We start from the raw sequence: 20,145 nt of genomic DNA on the forward strand, positions 1-20,145 counted from the left end.
TTTTCGATAACTTTCTGGGCTTTTCCTTCTCTCTCTATCGGCTCTATCGAAAACCCTAGATTTGTTCTGCAAAATGGTCTCTGAAAAATCACTTCTTTTCTTCTTTGGAGCATTAGATCGGGTGTTTTCTTCAATGGGTAGATCGACCCAGATCTAACCAAACTGAAATTACCGAACTTTTCGTGTTCTTGTTCTTGTGCTTGTCTTCCTATTGTTTAAAGTCTGAATCTTTTCAGTGAGGTGAGTTATGATTTTGGGAACAAACTGAATCTGACAGAAGAGAGTGAGCACACAAAGGCACTTGCATGTTTATGCATTTGCTTCTCTTGCGTGCTCACTCCTCTTTCTGTCAGATTCCGACACCGGATTCTCGTTTCCTCGGTTTTTGTCCCGATCTCTCTCTCTCTGTTCTTGCAATTTGTTTTTATGTTCTTCGTTTGATTTGAATGCTTATATCGTTTGTAGATTTGGTTAAGCTATCTGCATCCGGTCCTTCTGCGTTATATTTCATGAGAATAATAGTATCTGAGAAGCTTAAATCTATGACTCTAAGGCATGGCTTTAACCTTGCAGGTTCACGATGAAATTGGCATGGGACCATTAAACGTTAAACTAGTTTTATTAGGCTGGTCCTAACCCTTTTGTGAGTCTATAATTTCTCGATATTCATGTAATATTATATGCTTTCTTCACCACTCTTTTAACCCGATTTGCTTTGATTCAAATATATTTTCCTTGGCTCATGTGATATTGTCTCATGTGTAGGCATGAATCTTTCAAGCTCATGATCTTCGCACTTTGAATGGGTGGTGTCTTTTCTGATTATTTATTAATGTTACATGTCGATTCCATGATGTATCTAATTATAAGTTTCTTATTGACATTGAAAAGTGTCCATCTTTGATTTCATGTGATCACGTTTAAGGATGCATGTGAATGAATCTTGTGAGAATATTCTTAGAAAACGCGTGTTCTTATAGCATCTCAATCACCATAACATATACAGACATCTTGCATGCCTACACATGCCCATGTCATGTGTGCATGTTTGTATGTTCTTGAATCATGTAGTATATGTTTTTTCTTTGGTTCCTTACAAAGCTATATACATTTATGTAGTATATGTCATTCACAATGTTAGTTAGCAGTTTTTTTGGTGTCATGAAATCAAACAAGAATTTGGTTCTCTCTAGTTTATATTTTCTTGTGATTTTTGCATATTTTTCATACGTATACATAAATGATATTCTTTTTCCGTGTGTAGATGTTTTTCAAAGACGTTTAATCCAATGAATGTGAGTGAAATTGGTTGTGTTATCAAATGAATGAGATTTGCATATTTGTTATACATGTATATAACTTTATCATAAATGGTAAGGTTCTCTCATACAAACCTTATCATTCAACATATCTTAACTTTGTGGTATTGCTAATTTCTATATAATTTACATATGTAGATGTAATATATAGGTGTACTGTTTGCTTGTGACTTCTATATATTATTAACTGTATATGTTTTCAAATTCTGAAATTCGAGGCCGGTATGTGTGGACATGTTCCGAAATAAACTTTGGGTCAAGGCGATATTAATTGATGTTGTATGTGCACTTGTTGTAATTTCCTTGTTTTGGCTTCGTTTGTTCCTGTTTATTTCTTGGCAACTTATAAAGTGATTGTGCAAATCACCCAAAGTGTTCACACTATGTCTTTGGTCCTTAAAGAGTTGTCATGTCGTTGAATTGCCGCGTGCATGCTGCTTTGCCTTGCGTTGGGGAAGCCTTATATGAATTGGGTTCGGTACTTGTGATGTATATATGTGATGGTTGAGGGAGCAAGGGTGTATCTTGAATTGATTCGTTATAATATGGAAGGAGAATAGATGACATCTATTTTTGTTCAAGAGTTTGATGTTAAATGATTCAACTTTGCCAATTTGGACCGATATTTGATTCTTGATATTGTTACATTTTGTAGAATACTACTTTCTTTCCCTCTTTTTGAATCGAGATGGCCAACATCATTGGCAAACACATGATATACGTATGCGTGTACATACGTATGTGTACTTTTGATTCCCACCTTGAATCTTGCATCGGTTGTGTAATAGGTGAGTTAGTTCGGTATGGACCCCCTTGTCTATTTCTTCAATTTATGCCAAGTCATTTTGAATCGAAGTCTTATTACGCTTTCTTTCATCGATATACATATACATATACTTATACATATGTATTAATTAATTCCAATTATAATAAGATTTCGATATATATGGATATGAATGTGCTTCCGATCAATGGTAACCGTGTAATTAGTATTTGCGACGTACGGCGTTCAAATTCTAATACGATGTACGTAAATATATATTTAATAATAAAGATATTTTATTTTTTTATATCTTTGAATAAGATATACTTTGTTTTTATTCATCCATACAAATTTAAGTTCCATTTCAGACTTACTCTAAATATCTATTCATATAGTATAAATTAAATTGGATCAATCGTATATTTGTCAGCCACACATATTTCATGCGTATATGCTCTTATAATTACTTTAGTGACTTAATCCTTTCTATTTAGTTTTTAACTTTGATTTTTTCCCAACTCGAACGAGATTTTTTTTTGGTCGAACCCTAACTCCTTAATTAATAATGTCTTATTTTTTCTCTCAATAAATCTTACATCTGTAAATTTTGATCGGTTTATTTGTTTCTTGTGGTTACAGACTATAACGTGAGACCGGTGAATTTATTTCCATATCCGAAAGGTCGTGGGTTCTCAATAAATCTTACTGTCATGTAAAAAAAAGTCTTTAGAACATGAACTTCTACTAGTTTATCTATTTATGCGGTTTACAGATTATTACGTGAGAACGGTGAATTTACTCCCTTATCCAAAAGACATCGTGGGTTTTTTTTCCGTAATTTAAAAAAATTAAGAGCAATTGCCACAATATTACTTGATGTTTGTGTATACGTGGATCCATCTGTTCTATCTTGTTTAATTTTGACTCTGAAAATTGGAGAAAATATAGTGCGAATAGTCAACAATTTTAATTTAATTAAATTAAATTAAAAGACCGGGTAGAAATGACAACACGTACTTACTTGCACTCGAATTGGTAAACCCATCTTTTGTTTTGCTTCGTCTTACATTATCTTATTGAGACATATCACTTCCGCACACTTGGAAGTTTATTATATATATATATATATATATGCGTATACATGTGGATTTTAATTGTCATTAAAATGCATTTTTTCTTCAGTATATGTAAATATAGAATAATCCCATTAAAATACATTCGAAATTAATTAACACCCTTATACATAATCTGTATTTTGTGGATATGGAATATTTTTGGATTTTAGTTTTGTTTTGATTTGATTATTTATTTGAAGTTTAGTCTACAAAATCTATATTTATTTATTTTTTATTGATATTTGTTAGTTTTTAATTCTATTCGACTTTAGTTAGAATTCGGTTTCGTAAATAAATATAATTATCTTTTTCTTTCATTTTTTAAATTATGCTTGTATAAGTATATAATTGGTTTAGTTTCATTTAATATATACGAAAACTCTTATTAAAAAAACAAAAGTTTATCTAGTCTCAATGTTTTGCATGTGGTGAACCTATACACACACACACTTGTACATAAATTTCCAAAAAATGGTTGAATATATAAATTATAATCTTTTAAAGATAAACTGCAGGAATCATTGTAATATAATCTCTCTTTCGAACAATTAATTAAATCAATTTACAAAAGAGTGTGTATATATATATATATATATATATAGATCAGTGCTGTTTCAAACATTAGTTATCGTCTATACATATGACAACATCATTTCTTCTTTAGAACTCATCGTTCAGACATTCCCTGAATGTGATCAAGAATGACATAGTCATCATCTCCACAAGACAAATGGCGGAAGAGAAACGCATCTTGTTCGAGAAATACGAGGTGGGCAGATTGCTCGGGACAGGAACCTTCGCGAAGGTGTACTACGGCAAAGAGATATCCACCGGCGATGACGTGGCAATCAAGATCATCGGAAAAGACCACGTGGCGAAACGCCACGGCATGACCGAGCAGATCACGCGTGAGATCTCCGTCATGCGTCTTGTCCGGCATCCCAACATCGTGGAGCTACGCGAAGTCCTCGCCACGAAGAAGAAGATCTTCTTCGTCATGGAGTTCATCAGTGGCGGAGAGCTCTTCGAGAGGCTCGACAAGGGCGGGAAACTCCCGGAAGATCTCGCCCGTAGATATTTTCAGCAGTTGATCTCAGCCGTCGATTTCTGCCATAGTCGTGGTGTGTTTCACCGGGACATCAAGCCAGAGAATCTGTTGGTCGACGGGAACACCGGTGATCTAAAGGTGTCGGATTTCGGGTTGTCGGCGATGTTGTTGCCCGAGGGGGAGAGTCACGGCGGAGGGGAAGAGGCCTTGCTCCGTACACGGTGCGGGACACCTGCTTACGTGGCACCGGAGGTTCTGAGGAAGAAAGGCTACGACGGAGCCACCGCCGACATCTGGTCGTGCGGCGTCGTTTTGTATGCTTTGCTCGCCGGTTTCTTGCCGTTTCTCGACGAGAACGTGATGGCCATGTACACGTAAGTCTTTTACCGCTTCCTTTTCTTACATATAAATATTAAATTTTTTCTGAATAAGTATATTAATGTTTTTTCTATATAAATAAATCAGATATTTAAATATTTTGTTTTATGTATAAATATTATTTTTAAAAATAATGGAAGAAAAATCTACTCTAGTTCTTGTTAATGCGTGGATTTACGAATTTTACTTTTATTTATTTGTGAAATTATAAAATGTGACACGATTCCGACATTTGTTCGTGGTCAGAACCGATAACCGGATTACTAAACCGGATCAAATTCTCGGTATTATCTTAACCGTGATTTTGAGAGATATCCTAACCCTTTTTCGCGCCTTCGATGCACAGAAAGATCTTGAAAGCGGATTTCGAGTTCCCCCCATGGTTTTCTCCAGAATCGAAGAAACTGATATCGAAATTGCTCGTGTCGGATCCGAGTAAGCGGATTTCGATCTCCGAGATCACGAGGAATTCATGGTTCCGGAAGAATTTCAAGCCGCCGATGGCCTTCACTATCGACACTCCGATCCCATCGCCGATCTCGTCGCCGCCGGATCATCCGCCGTCGAAGAAGGTGAAGATGAAGAAGAAGAGTCAGAACGAGGAAGATGTGTCGCCGAGATCGTTCAACGCCTTCGATTTCATCTCATCGATGTCGTCGGGGTTCGATCTCTCGAGCCTCTTTGAGAAGAAACCGAGGCCAAAGCGGATGTTCACGTCGAGGTTGCCGGCGAAGCGGCTAAAGGAGAGGCTGGAGGCGGCGGCGCGTGAGATGGACATGCGGGTGAAGCACGTGAGGGACTGCAAGATGAAACTACAGATGAGGAAGGAAGGTCGGAAGGGGAGGTTGTCAGTGACGGCGGAGGTTTTCGAGGTGGCGCGTGAGGTATCCATCGTCGAGTTCTGCAAGTGCTCCGGCGATTCGTTGGAGTACCAGAGGTTTTGCGAGGATGACGTCAGACCTGCCCTGAAGGACATTGTCTGGACTTGGCAAGGTGATAATAATAGCAACCCTAATGATGATGGTGATGATGATCATCATCACAATAATGGTCATGATGACGACGACGACATAGTCAATGTCATATGAGGCTAACATTGAAAAAAAAAACCCTAATATTTGAGCTCATTTTGCTTTTGGGTATTTTTGAGGTTTGCAATGTAAATCGAAAATGCAAAACTTGTTGTATTATGAAAGGAAGAAAAAAACCATTTTAATCAATTGATTATGCATTGAATGCTGTTTTAATCAATCGAATTATTTTTCCGGTACAACCATAACCGGAAAATTTTACCAACACTCTCTTTTTTGACGTATGGTAATAAAGCCCGTCTCTATGCTCATGAAACATTAATCAGTAACTTCCAAGCGCTTCTGCAACACCCAACGAAGGGTTTACTTGTGTAAGACGAGACAACGGTTCAAAATCCGTGAGTAGATTCCCGGTTAAGAAGCAAACCGGAAAACAGACCGGTTCAAAGTATACAAGTATGCAGTCAATGAAAACAGAACTACTGAACCGGGAATTTGGCGAAAACAGAGTTTGGTGAGAGCCGAGAAGGGTTCAAAAGGAATTAAATAAAAAATACTCCCATTTGCTATTTTTACTTCAAAACATACTTTTCTCCAACTTTTGCAACTGTGAACATATGATTTATATGACCAGAAATTTAATCTTAGTCATATTGGTCATAACATTGAATTTAAACAAAGTATGTTTTGAAAACAAACCTATTTTTTGAGGAACGAAAAAAAGCAATCATTTACCCAAAAAAAGAAAAAAAAAAGAAAAAAAAGCAATCGCCGGTAGACCATTTTTTGCGAAGCCTATATAATATATGATATATTGTTCTTATTTAATATATTATTTTACGCCAAATCTTTACATTTTGTATGGAAATTTTCTTCCATTTCACCCCTTTGTCCCGGGATTTTTTTCACACATATATATATATATATATGTTGGTAATAATATTTAAAAAAAAATATGTACACAAGTCGTTATATGGATAGCTCATGCCCCGGGGTTGGATGGACCACATGTGTCACTTTTCTTGTAATTGTCATTCTTATCTATTTCCTTTTTTAAATCCTATGGTCGCTTATAAAAAAAAATTGAGAGAGAATAATTTCCACTTAAATAATATATATATATATATATGCGTTTTGGGACGAGAGAGAATTTTTAACTGCTTGTTTCAGATTTTCTTTTGATTTTCTTTGTTACAATAGATACAATTCACTCGATTTTTAAAAAAAGTTCATTATTGAATATTTATTAAACTAAAATTGGTTTGATTTAGTTTAGTGTTAAAATAGTTATAAAAATATATATAAAAAACTACTACAAAATAATAACCGAATTGAAATTTTATTGGCGTTGAACCAAATTTTGATGTATATGATCTAGAATTTCCTAACAACACTTATGTATTTTATACACTAAAATGAATCCGTATCTAATTTAGGATTTTACGTAAATTTTGATATTTCTTTGTCAATTTTTTTATAAATTTTATTATAGCCAAATTCACAATTTTGTCACGCTAATTAGTGTTAATAATTTTTCATCATAAAAATAAACTATTTAACTTCAATTGTTAACTTATACTATTTTTCCTCACTACAAAACATTCGGTTACGTAATCAACAAAATTTTCCAAGATTAATTTTGTAAATTATTGCCGCAAAGGGAAAAAGGAAATAACCGAGAATAACAGCTAAGTTTGGGAGTAAAATCACATGTGTGGAACCAAAGGAATTCTTTTCGTTTCTTTCTTCTTCCCCATCTAATCTCCCATGATCTTTCTCCCCAAAAGATTTGATTTCAATGTTTAGAATCCCTCGCTCATCCGTTCCTCTCATTATTCCGATCTAATTCTCTCTTGGGGGTTCTCTTCAAATCCCTGTCATTGATCTAGGATCTGTAAGGGCGTGCCCTAATTTGGCGAGAGATGTGAGTACCAACTTCTCTCAGGACTTTTGATTCATTGAATTTGTCTCCTCTTTTCCTAACGAAATCTCGATTTCTGCATCTGGGTATCTCGTTACAGTACCACTTTCTTAAATTTGTCCCTTTTCATCGATTTGCCTGTCTGTTGGGTTGTCTTGATCTGTGCTCGAGGATCAAGATCAGAGTTCCCTACGTTGTTCAGTTCCATGCCGGACCCTCCGAGTTCATTTCTTTGATTACAGGGTTTTCATCTATGAGCTTGGAAATGGGTTGATTCGATTCTAGATTCTGATCTGTTATATTTGAAAGGCGAGAAATCGGGGCTCTGGGATTTGTTTATCGTTTTGTTATGACAAGCAATGTGTTGGTGATTCATAACGAAACGTTCGATTCGCAGAAAAGTGATGGGTATATACCTAAGTTCTCCGAAAACGGAAAAGTTTTCAGAAGATGGTGAGAATGATAAGCTCAGGTATGGTCTATCATCTATGCAGGGTTGGCGTGCCACCATGGAAGACGCTGTGAGTGAAACAATCTTGAATTGAATGTTACTATTTGTGATACCGTTATCATATGGACGTTTAATTATGAAATCTCTGCTTTGTTTCATTCATGCACTAATCATGATTGCTTCATACTAATTCAGTGGTTCTCAACCACTTTCTCGTGTTTGCTAGCATGCAGCGATACTGGATACAGACGAAAGCACTTCGTTCTTCGGTGTGTATGATGGCCATGGAGGTAAGAGCCAGTTTTCATTGGAAACTAGCTTCTTAACTGCACAACAAGTAACATAGTTTCGCTGAATTAAAAAAAAAAATGTTTATGTCTTAGTTTATTCTTGTCGGAGAAAAGATAGACTGAGGTTTTTGACAAATTCGTAGGGAAAAAGAAGAACTGGAGGCTTTTGACTATAACTATATCGTGTCTGATGTTTCTTTCTGGATTTAGTTTGGTATCTTTTGATATGTATAGTTCTTGTATGTACCTGTATTTCTGTACAAGTGTATTGGAACTCAAAACTAATTTTCGGCGGTGTTTTAGGCAAAGTTGTTGCAAAGTTCTGTGCAAAGTATCTACATCAGCAGGTTCTCAGTAATGAAGCATATGCAGTTGGTGACATAAGAACATCTCTACAAAGAGCTTTTTTCAGGTTATTTCGTTTTCAGGATTTTTTTTAAAGTTTGGTGCTTTAGTATCACTAATGCAGGAATTTAGCTCCCATCATCATGAAAACTGGATCTGTTAGCTCTTAATAGAACTTTGTAAGATTATTACTGCAAAACTACTTCCCGAATGTACAAGTAACTCTCACTGAATTTCTCTTCTTCTATTCATTCTCTTTACAACTCTTTTCTTCTTTTTTTCTCATGTATTTTTTGTTGTGTTTTTCCTCCTACACATCACCCCTTTTTATATTAACCCTAAACACATTTTGTATTCTACACACATTTATTCAAACCCCATTTCCCATACATATTCAATACATTCAAACTTCCACAAACTTCTAGGTTACTTCTTTCCGAAACTTCTCGCAAATGACATCCATGATTTTGGGTTCTTCTAGGTGAATCAAGATTAATTATATTTCAAAACTCCCCCTCTTAAACTTGATTATCATGCCAACTTGGTGACACCTCTTTTTTTTCTTGCATCTGTGCATGCTTCTCCCGAACTTTCGTCTTTTAAAATTCTTGTGAAACCATTTCAATCCGATGGGTCTATGATGTTCCGTCCATTCCAACATCTCGTTATTCTTTATGGCCACAATTTCCTCATTCATGGTCTTTCTCCACTTTTCGTTCTCCAATGCTTCAACAAAGTTTATTGGTTCCTTATCTGCAAAAAAACAAAATAAAGTCTGATTCTGATTGAGATCATAGATCTTCTCTAAACTTTCTTCCTCTCGGTCCAATAGTGTTAGGACCATCTTCGAGGGATGAAGATCCTCTCGAGCTGAACCCATCCTCGAAATGTGATTGTGGAGTTGGTGACTCTTGCTCAAACTTCTCTTAATCATTTCCTATCATAGAAGGATAGACAGTAAACTTCTCCTTGCCATCCGAACTCCAATCTCGACACTCTTTTCATCCACAACCACATCTCGGTTGGTCTTGATTTTCTTCTCGGTGGGATCTTACAGTTTTTAATCTTTCGATTGTTTACTGTACTCTATAAATATGTATTTTGGACTACGATCATCAAACTTCTTCTTTTACTGCTCCGGGACATGAACATAAGCAAGACTACCAAAGACCCTCATAAACAAGGCTACCAAAGACCCTAAGATGAGAAATATAAGGTCTGTATCCATTCCACAGTTGTTGAGGTGTCCGATTCCACACTCTTCGTCAGACATCAATTCAAAAATAAATCACACAATCAATTGTTTCAGCCCAACATTCCCTGGGCAAGCTCTTGCTTTTCAACATACGCCTGATCATATTCAAAATGGTCATGGTCTTCCTCTTCGCAACACCATTCTATTGTGGAGAATATGGAACAGTAAGTGACCTTCGAATACCTTTTTCATCACAGAACATCTTAAACTTCTTTGATGTAAACTCACTACCCCGATCTAATCTCAATGATTTAATCTTGTAACCGCTTTGTCCTTTAACAAGAGCTTTAAACCTCTTGAACGCCGAACCTCCGACTTCTCCTTCAGAAAATAAACCCACGACTTTCTATTGTAATCATGAGTGAATAATAAGTACTTGTTATTCCCGAAAGATGGCGGTTCAAGAGGGCCATACCAAAGTTGTTCTCTTTCTCCATCCGAACTATTTTGTGCTAGTAAAACCGTGTCTTCCACCTCTTTTTTTCTCCTTTGCATAGTTAACTTGCTCTTTTTTCTCATCCGGCCCGTCAAAACATTGCTAAGAGAAATGACCATAACGATGACATTTGTAATACTCAACATCACGTTTGTCTTGTTTTTGGGTGTAACCTCCTCTACCACGTCCTCTTGAATAGTATCCACCCTACTCATTTTGATGCCACTGATCTTCTTCATGTTCACGACCACGTCCTCGACCGCGTCCTTGACCACGACCACGACCACGACCATGACCACGTCTTCGACCACAAACGTGTTCTTTTTTATTTTTAGTAATCAAATGTCTTCTCACAGATATTCACCTTCACTTGAAGTGTATGCTCGATCGGTTCTTTGTTCCACTTTTAAATTTTTTCTTCATAGACTTGAAGTTTTCCGGTGAGTTTATCGACATTCATATTCTCAATGTCGTTGGACTCTTCAATCGCTACAGTGACATGATCAAACTTCAGTGGTAGTGACCGAAGTATCTTCTCCACAACTCAACCATCTTTCATCTTTTCACCATTGGTTTTGAGTTGATTTGAAACCGCGGTTACTTGAGAGATATAATCGAACACTTCTTCAAATTCTTTCATCTGCAATGCCTCAAACTCACCATGTAGAAATTGAAGCCTCGCCTTATTGATGCCTTTGAAGGCTTTGCCAATGTATCCCATAATTCTCACTGAATTTATCTTCTTCTTCTATTTATTCTCTTTACAACTCTTTTCTTTTCTTTTTTTCTCTTGTGTTTTTTGTTGTGTTTTTCCTCCTACGTATCACCCCCTTTTATACTAATCCTAAACATATTTTGTATTCTACACACATTTATTCAAACCCCATTTACTATATATATTCAATACATTCAAACTACTAAGTCATTCCTTTCCAAGACTTTTTGAAAATGGCATCCATAACTTTGAGTTCTTCTAGGTGAATCAAGATTAATTATGTTTCAACAGAATCAACTATTATTATAGCAACAGTGAGTCAACTTTTTATGGTTCTTTAATGTAGAATGGATGAGATGATGCAAGGACAAAGAGGATGGAGAGAGTTAGCAATACTCGGAGACAAACTAAATAAGTTCACCGGCATGGTAGAAGGATTGATATGGTCTCCCAGAAGCAGAGACCATAATAACCACCACGATGACTGGCCTTCTGAGGATGTAATTCTTCAGTAACTGCATAATGCTGTTCTTTTTCAGTTAGGTTTAAGACCTGTCTTTTTTGTTCTTGTTAACAGGGTCCTCATTCTGATTTCCCTGGACCCACTTCTGGGTGCACAGCATGTGTAGCTGTTATTAGACACAACCATCTCTTTGTTGCAAATGCCGGTGACTCGCGTTGTGTGATATCCCGAAAGGGTCAGGTAGAGTGTCGTTATTTTAGTAATTTGACCTGTTTTGATGAGAAAGGAATCGGGGAATTTCGTGGCCTCTTATATATAATTCTCTGAATATATGTATTTGTGCAGGCTTACAATCTTTCTACAGATCACAAACCTGATCTGGAAGCTGAAAAGAAAAGGATATTGAAAGCCGGTGGGTTTATTCATGCTGGACGAGTCAATGGAAGCTTGAATCTGGCAAGAGCTATTGGTAACTTTTCTCTACTCCCGATTCCTTGCAGCTTAATGTGATCTCATTCCCTAAATCGTGAATAATCAACGCCGACCGCAAATCTTTACATGTAATCTTGATTGAAGCGGCGTCCTTCTTTGCTTTTTGCAGGTGACATGGAATTCAAGCAGAATAAGTTTTTACCAGCCGAAGAGCAAATCGTTTCTGCCAATCCAGATATTAATACTGTAAGAGATTATCAGTGTTTGTTCAATCCTCAAATCTCGATGTCCTAAAAGCTCTTATCAACTTCCACACAGGTGATTTTAACTCGGCTTTCCATGTGTTCTCTGATCAGGTCGAACTCTGTGATGACGATGATTTTCTTATTCTTGCCTGTGATGGAATCTGGTAAACCCGTAAAAGACCGTTATTCTTTTTGCCGGATAAGTTCTTCATTCCTTGACGAAAACAATTTGGGTGGTGATAATTTCCCGTCTGGGCTCATCTCTTGTCTGCAGGGACTGCATGTCAAGCCAGCAACTAGTGGATTTTATACATGAACAGCTAAATTCGGTAAGTTAAACCAGAGATCTCCATTGTTTTTTCCTTAACCAGATTTCGGGTTGTGGTTTTGTTCTATCCTCTTTTCCGGGCATCATATACCCTCCATTGGTATCGGTAATGGGTCAGGAAACGAAGCTATCGGTGGTGTGTGAAAGGGTACTCGATAGATGTCTGGCTCCGAGTACAGCCGGTGGCGAGGGTTGTGATAACATGACCATGATCCTGGTTCAGTTCAAGAAACCGATCCAGCAATCATCAAAGACAGAACAAGAACAAGAACCAAAACCTGAAGAGCCAGTTGAAGCTGAAACGAGCCAGGATGAGCCGAGCTCGTCGAACTAGCCAGCCTTCCCATAAGCCAGAAGAAGATTCGAGTGGCTCGTATCGATAACAACAGGCTGCTTTACCATTGTAAATGACTTCGTGGGGGATTTCAGATTTCAGTTTCTCTACGTCTGGATCATGTTTTTCACTGGTGGTTATGACAACGTGAAACAACTTTGTGTAGTTTATTCGGATTATTGTGAATCGTGTTGTTTGAGGAATGAATGATCAACGAAACCTACCTTGCAATGCACGTAATCGTAGTAGATATTTGACTCTTGATTGATATTGTGTCACACTGCTCGTTTGACCTCCTCGTTACAGTTTTTGATTCATATTCGAATTCAAGTACTTTAATACATAAATCGAATGATAAATTTAGCAAAGAGCTAAGATCTCTTGGTACATGTAGAGAAAAATAAATAAATAAAAATATCCAATTAAAAGCTACAAAAAAAAGAGCGTTCTAGAGACCACTGCATCAGAACAAAGCCCACAAACCAAGAACAAGACCGACCGCAGAAACAACTCCGCCGCGAGCTCCGGCGGCAGCACTGGTGGGGGCGACGGCGGGACCGTCGAAGTCCGCCGGAGAAGGTGCCGGAGAGAAGGCGGAGTGTCGAGGAGTGACGACGACGAGTTTCAGCTTCTGACCCTTCTCACAGTGACCCTCTGCTCCACTGATGAAGTAAAAGGGACCTGGCCTCTCCAGCCTCACCTTCGTGTCCCCTCCGCTGTAATTTGCTATCGGATTCGTGGCGTTGCAGCTCTTGTAAGCCTCTGGTGTGACTTGTAGAACCGAATCATTACCTTCTTCGTAATGAAATACTGAAAGAGAGCAACGATTCAGACAGTGTCAAGAACCGAAACAGAGTACAGTTAGATTCTATAAAGTTTTCGCCTTTCAGAGCCAAACTTGTGGAAGAAGATGAACCCATGTTTCTACAAACTGTGAAAGCGGGGGAAACAGGGAGATCATAGCAGATTTGATAATACCCAGATTTCAGAAGGAAAAAGATTCAGAACGAAAGGGAGAAAGCAGATTTGTACCAAGAAAGTCTCCGACTTTGAAGCGAGAACTCTGAGCCCAGAGAGTGAAAGAGTCAGAAGAGGAGGAAGGGATCTTCCATTCGCCGGATTTTCCACCGACGATGACTTCATTCGCAGACGAGGAGAGGAAGAAGAAGCAGAGAGAGACTGCCACAGCAAGAGAAGACTTCGTCAGAGTAGCCATTGATGAAGAAACAGAGATATTACTACCCGGGGGAGGAGGGCTGTTTTGGTTTTTTTTGGTGGGTTTGTGTGTGATTTTGTGAAGGGTATTTATAGAAGATGGGAAAGGAGGTAAGGGATACACTTTGAAAGCTAGCCGTTGGAGGAAACTGAGAAATGAAAGAAAGTAGCCGTTGGAAGAAGGGGGAGTAGGTAACGGTCGGGAACCAGAAGACAGAAACCTGGTCAAAAGAACAGGTGTACTGTCTCCGAGGTTAACACGAATTCTTTTTTCTTTTCTCGTCTTTTTAATTGCATTCTGATCTATATTCCAAAGATAATATATTCTTCAAATCATATACTTTTTCATTTGAAATATTGTGATATGGCTGAATAAGTTGGAAAAAAAAAAAAAACATTTCAGTACATTGAAACTAGTGTATATATTTTAGTCATTATGTTTAAATTAAAATTTTATATAAAAATGGAATAAATTTAAATAAAATAGAAAGATTATTTTAAATTTTAAATTAAATTAAATATGATTGATTTTCATTTAAAAAATGAATGATTTATTTTCATTAAAATAATTGTATCATTTTATTTTTAAAATCGTAATTGAATCGAACCCAAAATTTCCACATGAAAACTTTTCTGCCAAAAAGAAGTTTGATATTTTCTTTGACAAACGAGCTACGAGGTCCTTCGAAGTCGGGACACGTGTCATGTAACGAGAGCGTTCATAACATGCAACCACGCTTACGTGTCTTTTCACCTCCATCTCCAAAACGCCATTAGCTCAATCTTCATCGTCAATAACGCAAACCAGCCTAACCAAGAAGAAGAAACCCAATGGCCATCGGAGGAGGAGAAGAAGACTGGAGGAAGAACGCCGACACGCACAAGATGAGTCCGGAGAACGTGAAAGCGGCAGGGGTCGAGTCCTCGAAACGGCCACCTGGTCACAACCCAGGCGGCGTCCTCCACCAGCGACGCAAGCTTCCGTACAGCTACACCACCATGGGCATCGCCGGTCTTCTCATCTCCGGCGCCGTCATGTACGCCGCCATCTACGTCAGGAAGAAACCCGAAGCCACCGCCGTGGATGTCGCCAAGGCCACCACCGGTCTCGGACGGCCCGAGGACACCCACCCCAGGAAGTAAACAAGATCTCATCTGCTGATGTCACCGTCAGACAAATATATTTCTTTTTCTTTTTTGTTTTTATTTTTCTTACAAAAGGATGAATGTAAATCTGGAATATTATGGATGTTGAAGGGAATCTGAACTGGAAAACATGACCCATTTCTTTATTGAGATCAAAATTGACAACACTTTCATCTAGACCAGCTAACACGGCGTTTCAAAACAGCTTTAGAAGAAGAACCATGAACATGAACATGAACAGAAGAACGATCAAGCTGTGTTGTTCTGATAGATTCAGGAATGCAGTATTCAAGTCCTGCTCTAGAAGATTCAGGAACACGTCGAGCGAGCAGATTCGCTGCGTCTTTCCACCACGAGACCTCTGTTTCTTTCTCGTCGAGCCGACGTTCCACTCGCCTCAGAGCAGTCTCCAGTTCTTGAATCTCTTCTTGTTGCCTCGCCGACAATAGTTCGTGCAGTCTTCTTTCCAGTTCGTATGGACACACTCCATGTCTCTCGTCTGCTACTACCTCTTCTGAATTCAGCATTTTACTCTTCCCGCTCTCGGTGTTCTTCTAGTGACAACCCAAAGAACAGGAACTGATGATGAACTCAAATGTGTGATTCAGTTACCAATCACCATTTCTAAGTCTTATGTAATGGAAAATCAATGGTGGGTGTTCTCATTACCTTGACTTCTTGTTGCCTCTGACGCATCATCATTTGTCTCTCACTGGCTTTGTCGTTCAGATTTAGACTAGGAAGCTCAGCTTCGACTTTTGATTCCCGACCTGTTCCTCCGTTGTATTCCTCTGGCTTGGAGACTTCACTCTCTGTACTCTCGTCGTGAGCAACGTTCGTTGACGACTCTTCGAAAATGGATGATGCCAAATTCGAAATGACTTGAGGGGTGATCTGGTTATCGTCGTTTGGTTCCTGACTCTTTCCGCATTCATCGCTGTGGTATAAAGTTTTGTCCTTTGAAGACTTGGATGGCATTTCCTGTAGCTCTTTCTTCCGTAGCTCTTCTTTAACATTCTGAAGGAGCATCTCCATTTGCATCCGAAGTTTTGCCATCTTGTCAAGCTCGGCTTTGCTTGCGACGACGAGATACAACAAGAAAGAGCCGATCCCCGCATCCAAAGATGTTTCTCTGCTCCGTGATTCTGCACAGTGATACCGGTATCACAGAGAATATCCAACTGGAAGAATGTAAAAAATATCATAAACTACAAAAATGTGCTTGAACAAACCCAAGAGCAACTGAATCCCGTCAAAGCAACGAGGAACTTTGAGCAAGAGATTCCGGTAAAGAAGCTTGTTTTGCTCTAAAAGAATGGTACATCCCATATTCAGCATGAGATTAAAAAACGATCCTACGACCTATGTTTGATGGGAGATGAAGAAATGAATCTTCTTTCCTTGTACAATTGAATTTGTTCCAAGCCATAAGACGATACCCATACTTCTCACATAGTTGGGGAAGAAACTAGCATCACCCACGAAAAATCAAATCGTTTCTCAAGAGAAGAGGCAACAGACGAATAGAAAAACACAAACTTCTCACCAAATCCGTTAGTTGCCGGAGCTGGACTCGATGGAAAACCCACGTTCAGGCGTTTTGTCGAACACTTGATGGGTCCCGTCTCATCATCATCTTCAACTCCTTCCTCATCCTCTTCCCTCTTCCCCTTCGCGCTTTTCAACCCAAACAGCCACCGGGCGACGACCCTTCGCGGTGTATAACACTCCACCACCGCGCAACCGTCGACGTTCCTCCGCCGCGACCGTCCACGAACCTCCATTGATGATCGAACGACCCAAATCGAATCTGGGTTTGGTGGAGAAATCTGGGTTTGAGGCGAAGGGATTTAAAGGAGAGGAAGACCCTTCTGGGAGGGATCGAGATCCGATTCATTGATAATGGTGGGACGGAGGAAGCAGAGATAGATGAACAACTGGGGCGACGAAATAAATGAGAATCACGAGAATGACAGAGTTTCGATGTTTTTGGAGGGAAAATTGATTTCGTTTTTTGAATGTTCCGAAACTTCTTCAATCATTGTTTCCTATCCATTTAATGCAGTGTGAAAAGAATATTTATCGAAAAATTCAGATAAATATCCAAATAGTTTCTCTCTTTATTTTCTTTTAAATTTTAACGAATTTTCATAAATAATTTTAACATGTTTGATTTGGATGGATTGATTTTCTACAGTGGACCGAATATCCACGGCCACCCCGTACACATTTTGTTTATGGTCAACGAACCGAACCCGCTAATCGGTTCAGAAGCTTTTCGTTGTTCGGACCATTTTTTCCTCAGAAATGTCGGCGGCGAACTGAAAACAGATGAATGAAATCATTGGCCTCTCTTCTACAAAGCTCTTCTCTCTCACTCCACAATCTTCTCGCCACACATTGTCGAACCATCAGATGTGGTTGCATCGCCGACATTTACCTCTCGAACAGGGTTTTGGGCAACTACCTCAATTGCGGGGAGTTTGGTCTTGCCCAGAAGCTGTTCGACGAAATGCGTCACAGAGACTCTGTTTCGTGGAACACGATGATTGCTGGTTATGCCAGCCGTGGGAATCTGGTGAACGCTTGGGGTTTGTTTAGATGCATGAGAAGCTTAGGATTTGACGTTCATGGGCATAGCTTCAGTAGTATATTGAAAGGGGTTGCTTACGCAGTAAGGTTTGATCTTGGGCAGCAAGTGCATTCTTTGGTAATAAAGACGGGGCTTGGGTGTAATCTCTTTGTGGGAAGTGCGCTCGTCGATATGTATGCAAAATGCGAAAGAGTTGAGGATGCTCTTGAAGCTTTTCAGGAGATCCCTGAACCTAATTCTGTCTCCTGGAGCGGTTTGATCGCTGGGTTTGTGAAAATAGGAGATATCGAAAGTGCGTTTTGGTTGTTAAGACTTATGGAGATGGAGGATGTGAAGCTTGAAGATGGAACTTTTGCTCCAATCCTTACACTGCTCGATGATCCGTGTTTTTATGATTTATTAACGCAGGTTCATGGTAAGGTTTTAAAACTCGGGCTCGACTATGAAAGTACTGTGCGCAATGCGATGATCACTTCTTACGCAGAGTGTGGTTCAATTCTAGATGCGAAGAGAGTTTTTGATACTGCGGTTGGATCAAGAGATTTGGTTACCTGGAATGCAACGCTTGCAGCTTTCTTTGTTCATGAGCAAGAGGAACATGCGCTTGAGCTGTTTCTTGATATGCAAGAGACAGGGATCGGTCCTGACATCTATACTTACACCAGCATCCTAAGTGCTTTGTCTGGAAAGGGAAGGCAAATGCTCGGGAAATCCTTGCATGATTTGGTTATCAAGAAAGGACTAGAACATGTAACTTCGGTGTCAAATGCTCTGATGATGATGTATCTGCAAACCACTAACAGAACAATGGAAGATGCGGTCCGTGTATTTGAATCCTTGGAATGTAAGGATCTTGTTTCTTGGAATTCCATTTTGACTGGGTTCTCACAAAAGGGTCTGAGCCAGGACACGTTAAAGTTCTTCCGGCACTTGATATCATCTGACATAGAAGTCGACCATTACTCCTTTTCTGCAGTACTTAGATCATGTTCGGATCTTGCGACACTGCAATTAGGTCAACAGGTTCATGCCCTTGCAACTAAATCGGGTTTCGAGTCCAACGAATTTGTAGCCAGTTCTCTTATCTTCATGTACTCAAAGTGTGGGGTAATCATGGATGCTCGAAAATCTTTCGAGGAAACCTCCAAGGATAGCACGATAGCTTGGAACACGATGATTCTCGGGTACGCTCAGCATGGTTCGGGTCAAGTTGCACTTGATTTGTTCGCCCAGATGAGGAACCGAAATGTGAAACTCGACCACACGACATTCACCGCTGTTCTAACGGCTTGTAGCCATGTCGGGTTGGTTCAACAAGGCATCGACCTCCTAAACACCATGGAACCCGTCTTCAGAATCTCACCGAGGGTGGAACATTACGCTTGTGCAGTTGATCTCCTAGGTCGAGCAGGATTACTGAACAAAGCTAAGAACTTGATAGAATCCATGCCATTAAAACCCGATCCAATGGTGTGGAAAACCTTTCTCGGAGCTTGCAGGGCGTGCAGAGACATAGAGCTTGCCACTCAAGTAGCTAATCATTTACTTGAAATTGAGCCGGAAGAGCACTGTACGTATGTATTGCTCTCTGATATGTATAGCCAGATGAAGAAATGGGATGAGAAAGCGAAAGTGAAGAAGATGATGAGGGAGAGAGGTGTGAAGAAGGTTCCTGGTTGGAGTTGGATTGAAGTTAGGAACAAAGTTCATGCCTTTAATGCAGAAGATCGATCTCACGTTCATTGCAGAGATATTTATTTGATGCTTGGAGATTTGGTTAAGGAAATCCAGTGGTCTGATTCCGACAATGGGTTTGACGAATCTCTTGTTCTTGGTTCTTATCAAAACGCATGATGATTCTGTCCAACTCATCATTTAGCTATTTGTACTCTTCTTCTTCTTCTTCTTCTTCTTCTTTAGTTCTTCCTCGTTCGAGTCTCGGGAATGTTCCTCGGATCTAAAGATGTTGCCCTTAGCGTTCCCAAGTTCTTGGAGAGAATTTTGTCTATAGATAGATGCAAGGGAAAATCATTCGAAGATGGGACATCGAATTATTCAGATTGGTATACTTTTGTTTCCAGGTGTGGTTACTTTGGTTTCGATTCGTGTTGGTATGATTATTTTTTAGGTTTATTTTTTTTCAATTTTCAAAAAATATTATTTTGTATTCCGTTAAATCTCATTTTTTGTTAATAGATTTTCTTGAAGTTTTTTCATTTTCAATTCAGTTGAGATTTAGTTTGGATTATTTTTTTAATTTTTAAAAATTATATAATTAGAGATGATTATACATTATTAGGAGGGTTAATGGGGTTTGATGTC

General features: G+C 38.9%; 6 protein-coding genes and 1 long non-coding RNA gene across 10 annotated transcripts; 5 read left to right on the forward strand and 2 right to left on the reverse strand.

The window, feature by feature from the left end:
* The first annotated feature begins 6 nt into the window (after positions 1-6).
* On the forward strand, positions 7-2,838 carry LOC104803857. The gene is made up of 2 exons (XR_770276.1): positions 7-2,107; positions 2,722-2,838. It is a non-coding gene; the product is annotated as an uncharacterized LOC104803857 (long non-coding RNA).
* Positions 2,839-3,470: 632 nt separating this feature from the next.
* On the forward strand, positions 3,471-5,825 carry LOC104803858 (CBL-interacting serine/threonine-protein kinase 16). Its single transcript, XM_010527940.1, has 2 exons — positions 3,471-4,619; positions 4,970-5,825. The coding sequence occupies exons 1-2, from the start codon at positions 3,928-3,930 to the stop codon at positions 5,709-5,711; spliced, it is 1,434 nt and encodes a 477-aa protein (XP_010526242.1). The 5' UTR covers positions 3,471-3,927; the 3' UTR covers positions 5,712-5,825.
* A 1,541-nt stretch (positions 5,826-7,366) lies between these two features.
* On the forward strand, positions 7,367-13,072 carry LOC104803859 (probable protein phosphatase 2C 60). 3 transcript variants are annotated; one of them, XM_010527944.1, is made up of 12 exons: positions 7,367-7,578; positions 7,818-7,884; positions 7,973-8,096; positions 8,253-8,316; positions 8,620-8,728; positions 11,414-11,567; positions 11,645-11,770; positions 11,876-11,999; positions 12,132-12,208; positions 12,319-12,371; positions 12,482-12,536; positions 12,654-13,072. In XM_010527944.1, exons 3-12 carry the CDS (start codon positions 7,980-7,982, stop codon positions 12,867-12,869), a joined length of 1,095 nt encoding a protein of 364 aa, XP_010526246.1. In that variant the 5' UTR covers positions 7,367-7,578; positions 7,818-7,884; positions 7,973-7,979; the 3' UTR covers positions 12,870-13,072. The 3 variants fall into 3 exon arrangements, with proteins under 3 accessions (XP_010526246.1, XP_010526245.1, XP_010526243.1); XM_010527943.1 differs by having other exon boundaries at positions 7,818-8,096; XM_010527941.1 differs by lacking the exon at positions 7,818-7,884.
* A 126-nt stretch (positions 13,073-13,198) lies between these two features.
* On the reverse strand, positions 13,199-14,873 carry LOC104803860 (early nodulin-like protein 1). The gene is made up of 3 exons (XM_010527945.2): positions 14,839-14,873; positions 13,902-14,305; positions 13,199-13,679 (listed from the first exon to the last, which is right to left on the reverse strand). Exons 1-3 carry the CDS (start codon positions 14,871-14,873, stop codon positions 13,333-13,335), a joined length of 786 nt encoding a protein of 261 aa, XP_010526247.2. The 3' UTR covers positions 13,199-13,332.
* On the forward strand, positions 14,863-15,361 carry LOC104803862. The gene has a single exon (XM_010527949.2). It carries the CDS (start codon positions 14,916-14,918, stop codon positions 15,225-15,227), a length of 312 nt encoding a protein of 103 aa, XP_010526251.1. The 5' UTR covers positions 14,863-14,915; the 3' UTR covers positions 15,228-15,361.
* Positions 15,348-17,228, reverse strand: LOC104803861 (protein POLAR LOCALIZATION DURING ASYMMETRIC DIVISION AND REDISTRIBUTION). 2 transcript variants are annotated; one of them, XM_010527947.2, is made up of 3 exons: positions 16,777-17,228; positions 15,900-16,375; positions 15,348-15,784 (listed from the first exon to the last, which is right to left on the reverse strand). In XM_010527947.2, exons 1-3 carry the CDS (start codon positions 17,012-17,014, stop codon positions 15,401-15,403), a joined length of 1,098 nt encoding a protein of 365 aa, XP_010526249.1. In that variant the 5' UTR covers positions 17,015-17,228; the 3' UTR covers positions 15,348-15,400. The 2 variants fall into 2 exon arrangements, with proteins under 2 accessions (XP_010526249.1, XP_010526250.1); XM_010527948.2 differs by having other exon boundaries at positions 15,348-15,781; positions 16,777-17,226.
* Positions 17,229-17,471: 243 nt separating this feature from the next.
* Positions 17,472-19,961, forward strand: LOC104803863 (putative pentatricopeptide repeat-containing protein At3g25970). The gene has a single exon (XM_010527950.1). It carries the CDS (start codon positions 17,566-17,568, stop codon positions 19,675-19,677), a length of 2,112 nt encoding a protein of 703 aa, XP_010526252.1. The 5' UTR covers positions 17,472-17,565; the 3' UTR covers positions 19,678-19,961.
* Positions 19,962-20,145: the final 184 nt, after the last annotated feature.

This window comes from Tarenaya hassleriana, unplaced genomic scaffold (genome assembly GCF_000463585.1).
Source record: "Tarenaya hassleriana unplaced genomic scaffold, ASM46358v1 Cleome9, whole genome shotgun sequence".
NCBI lineage: Eukaryota > Viridiplantae > Streptophyta > Magnoliopsida > Brassicales > Cleomaceae > Tarenaya > Tarenaya hassleriana.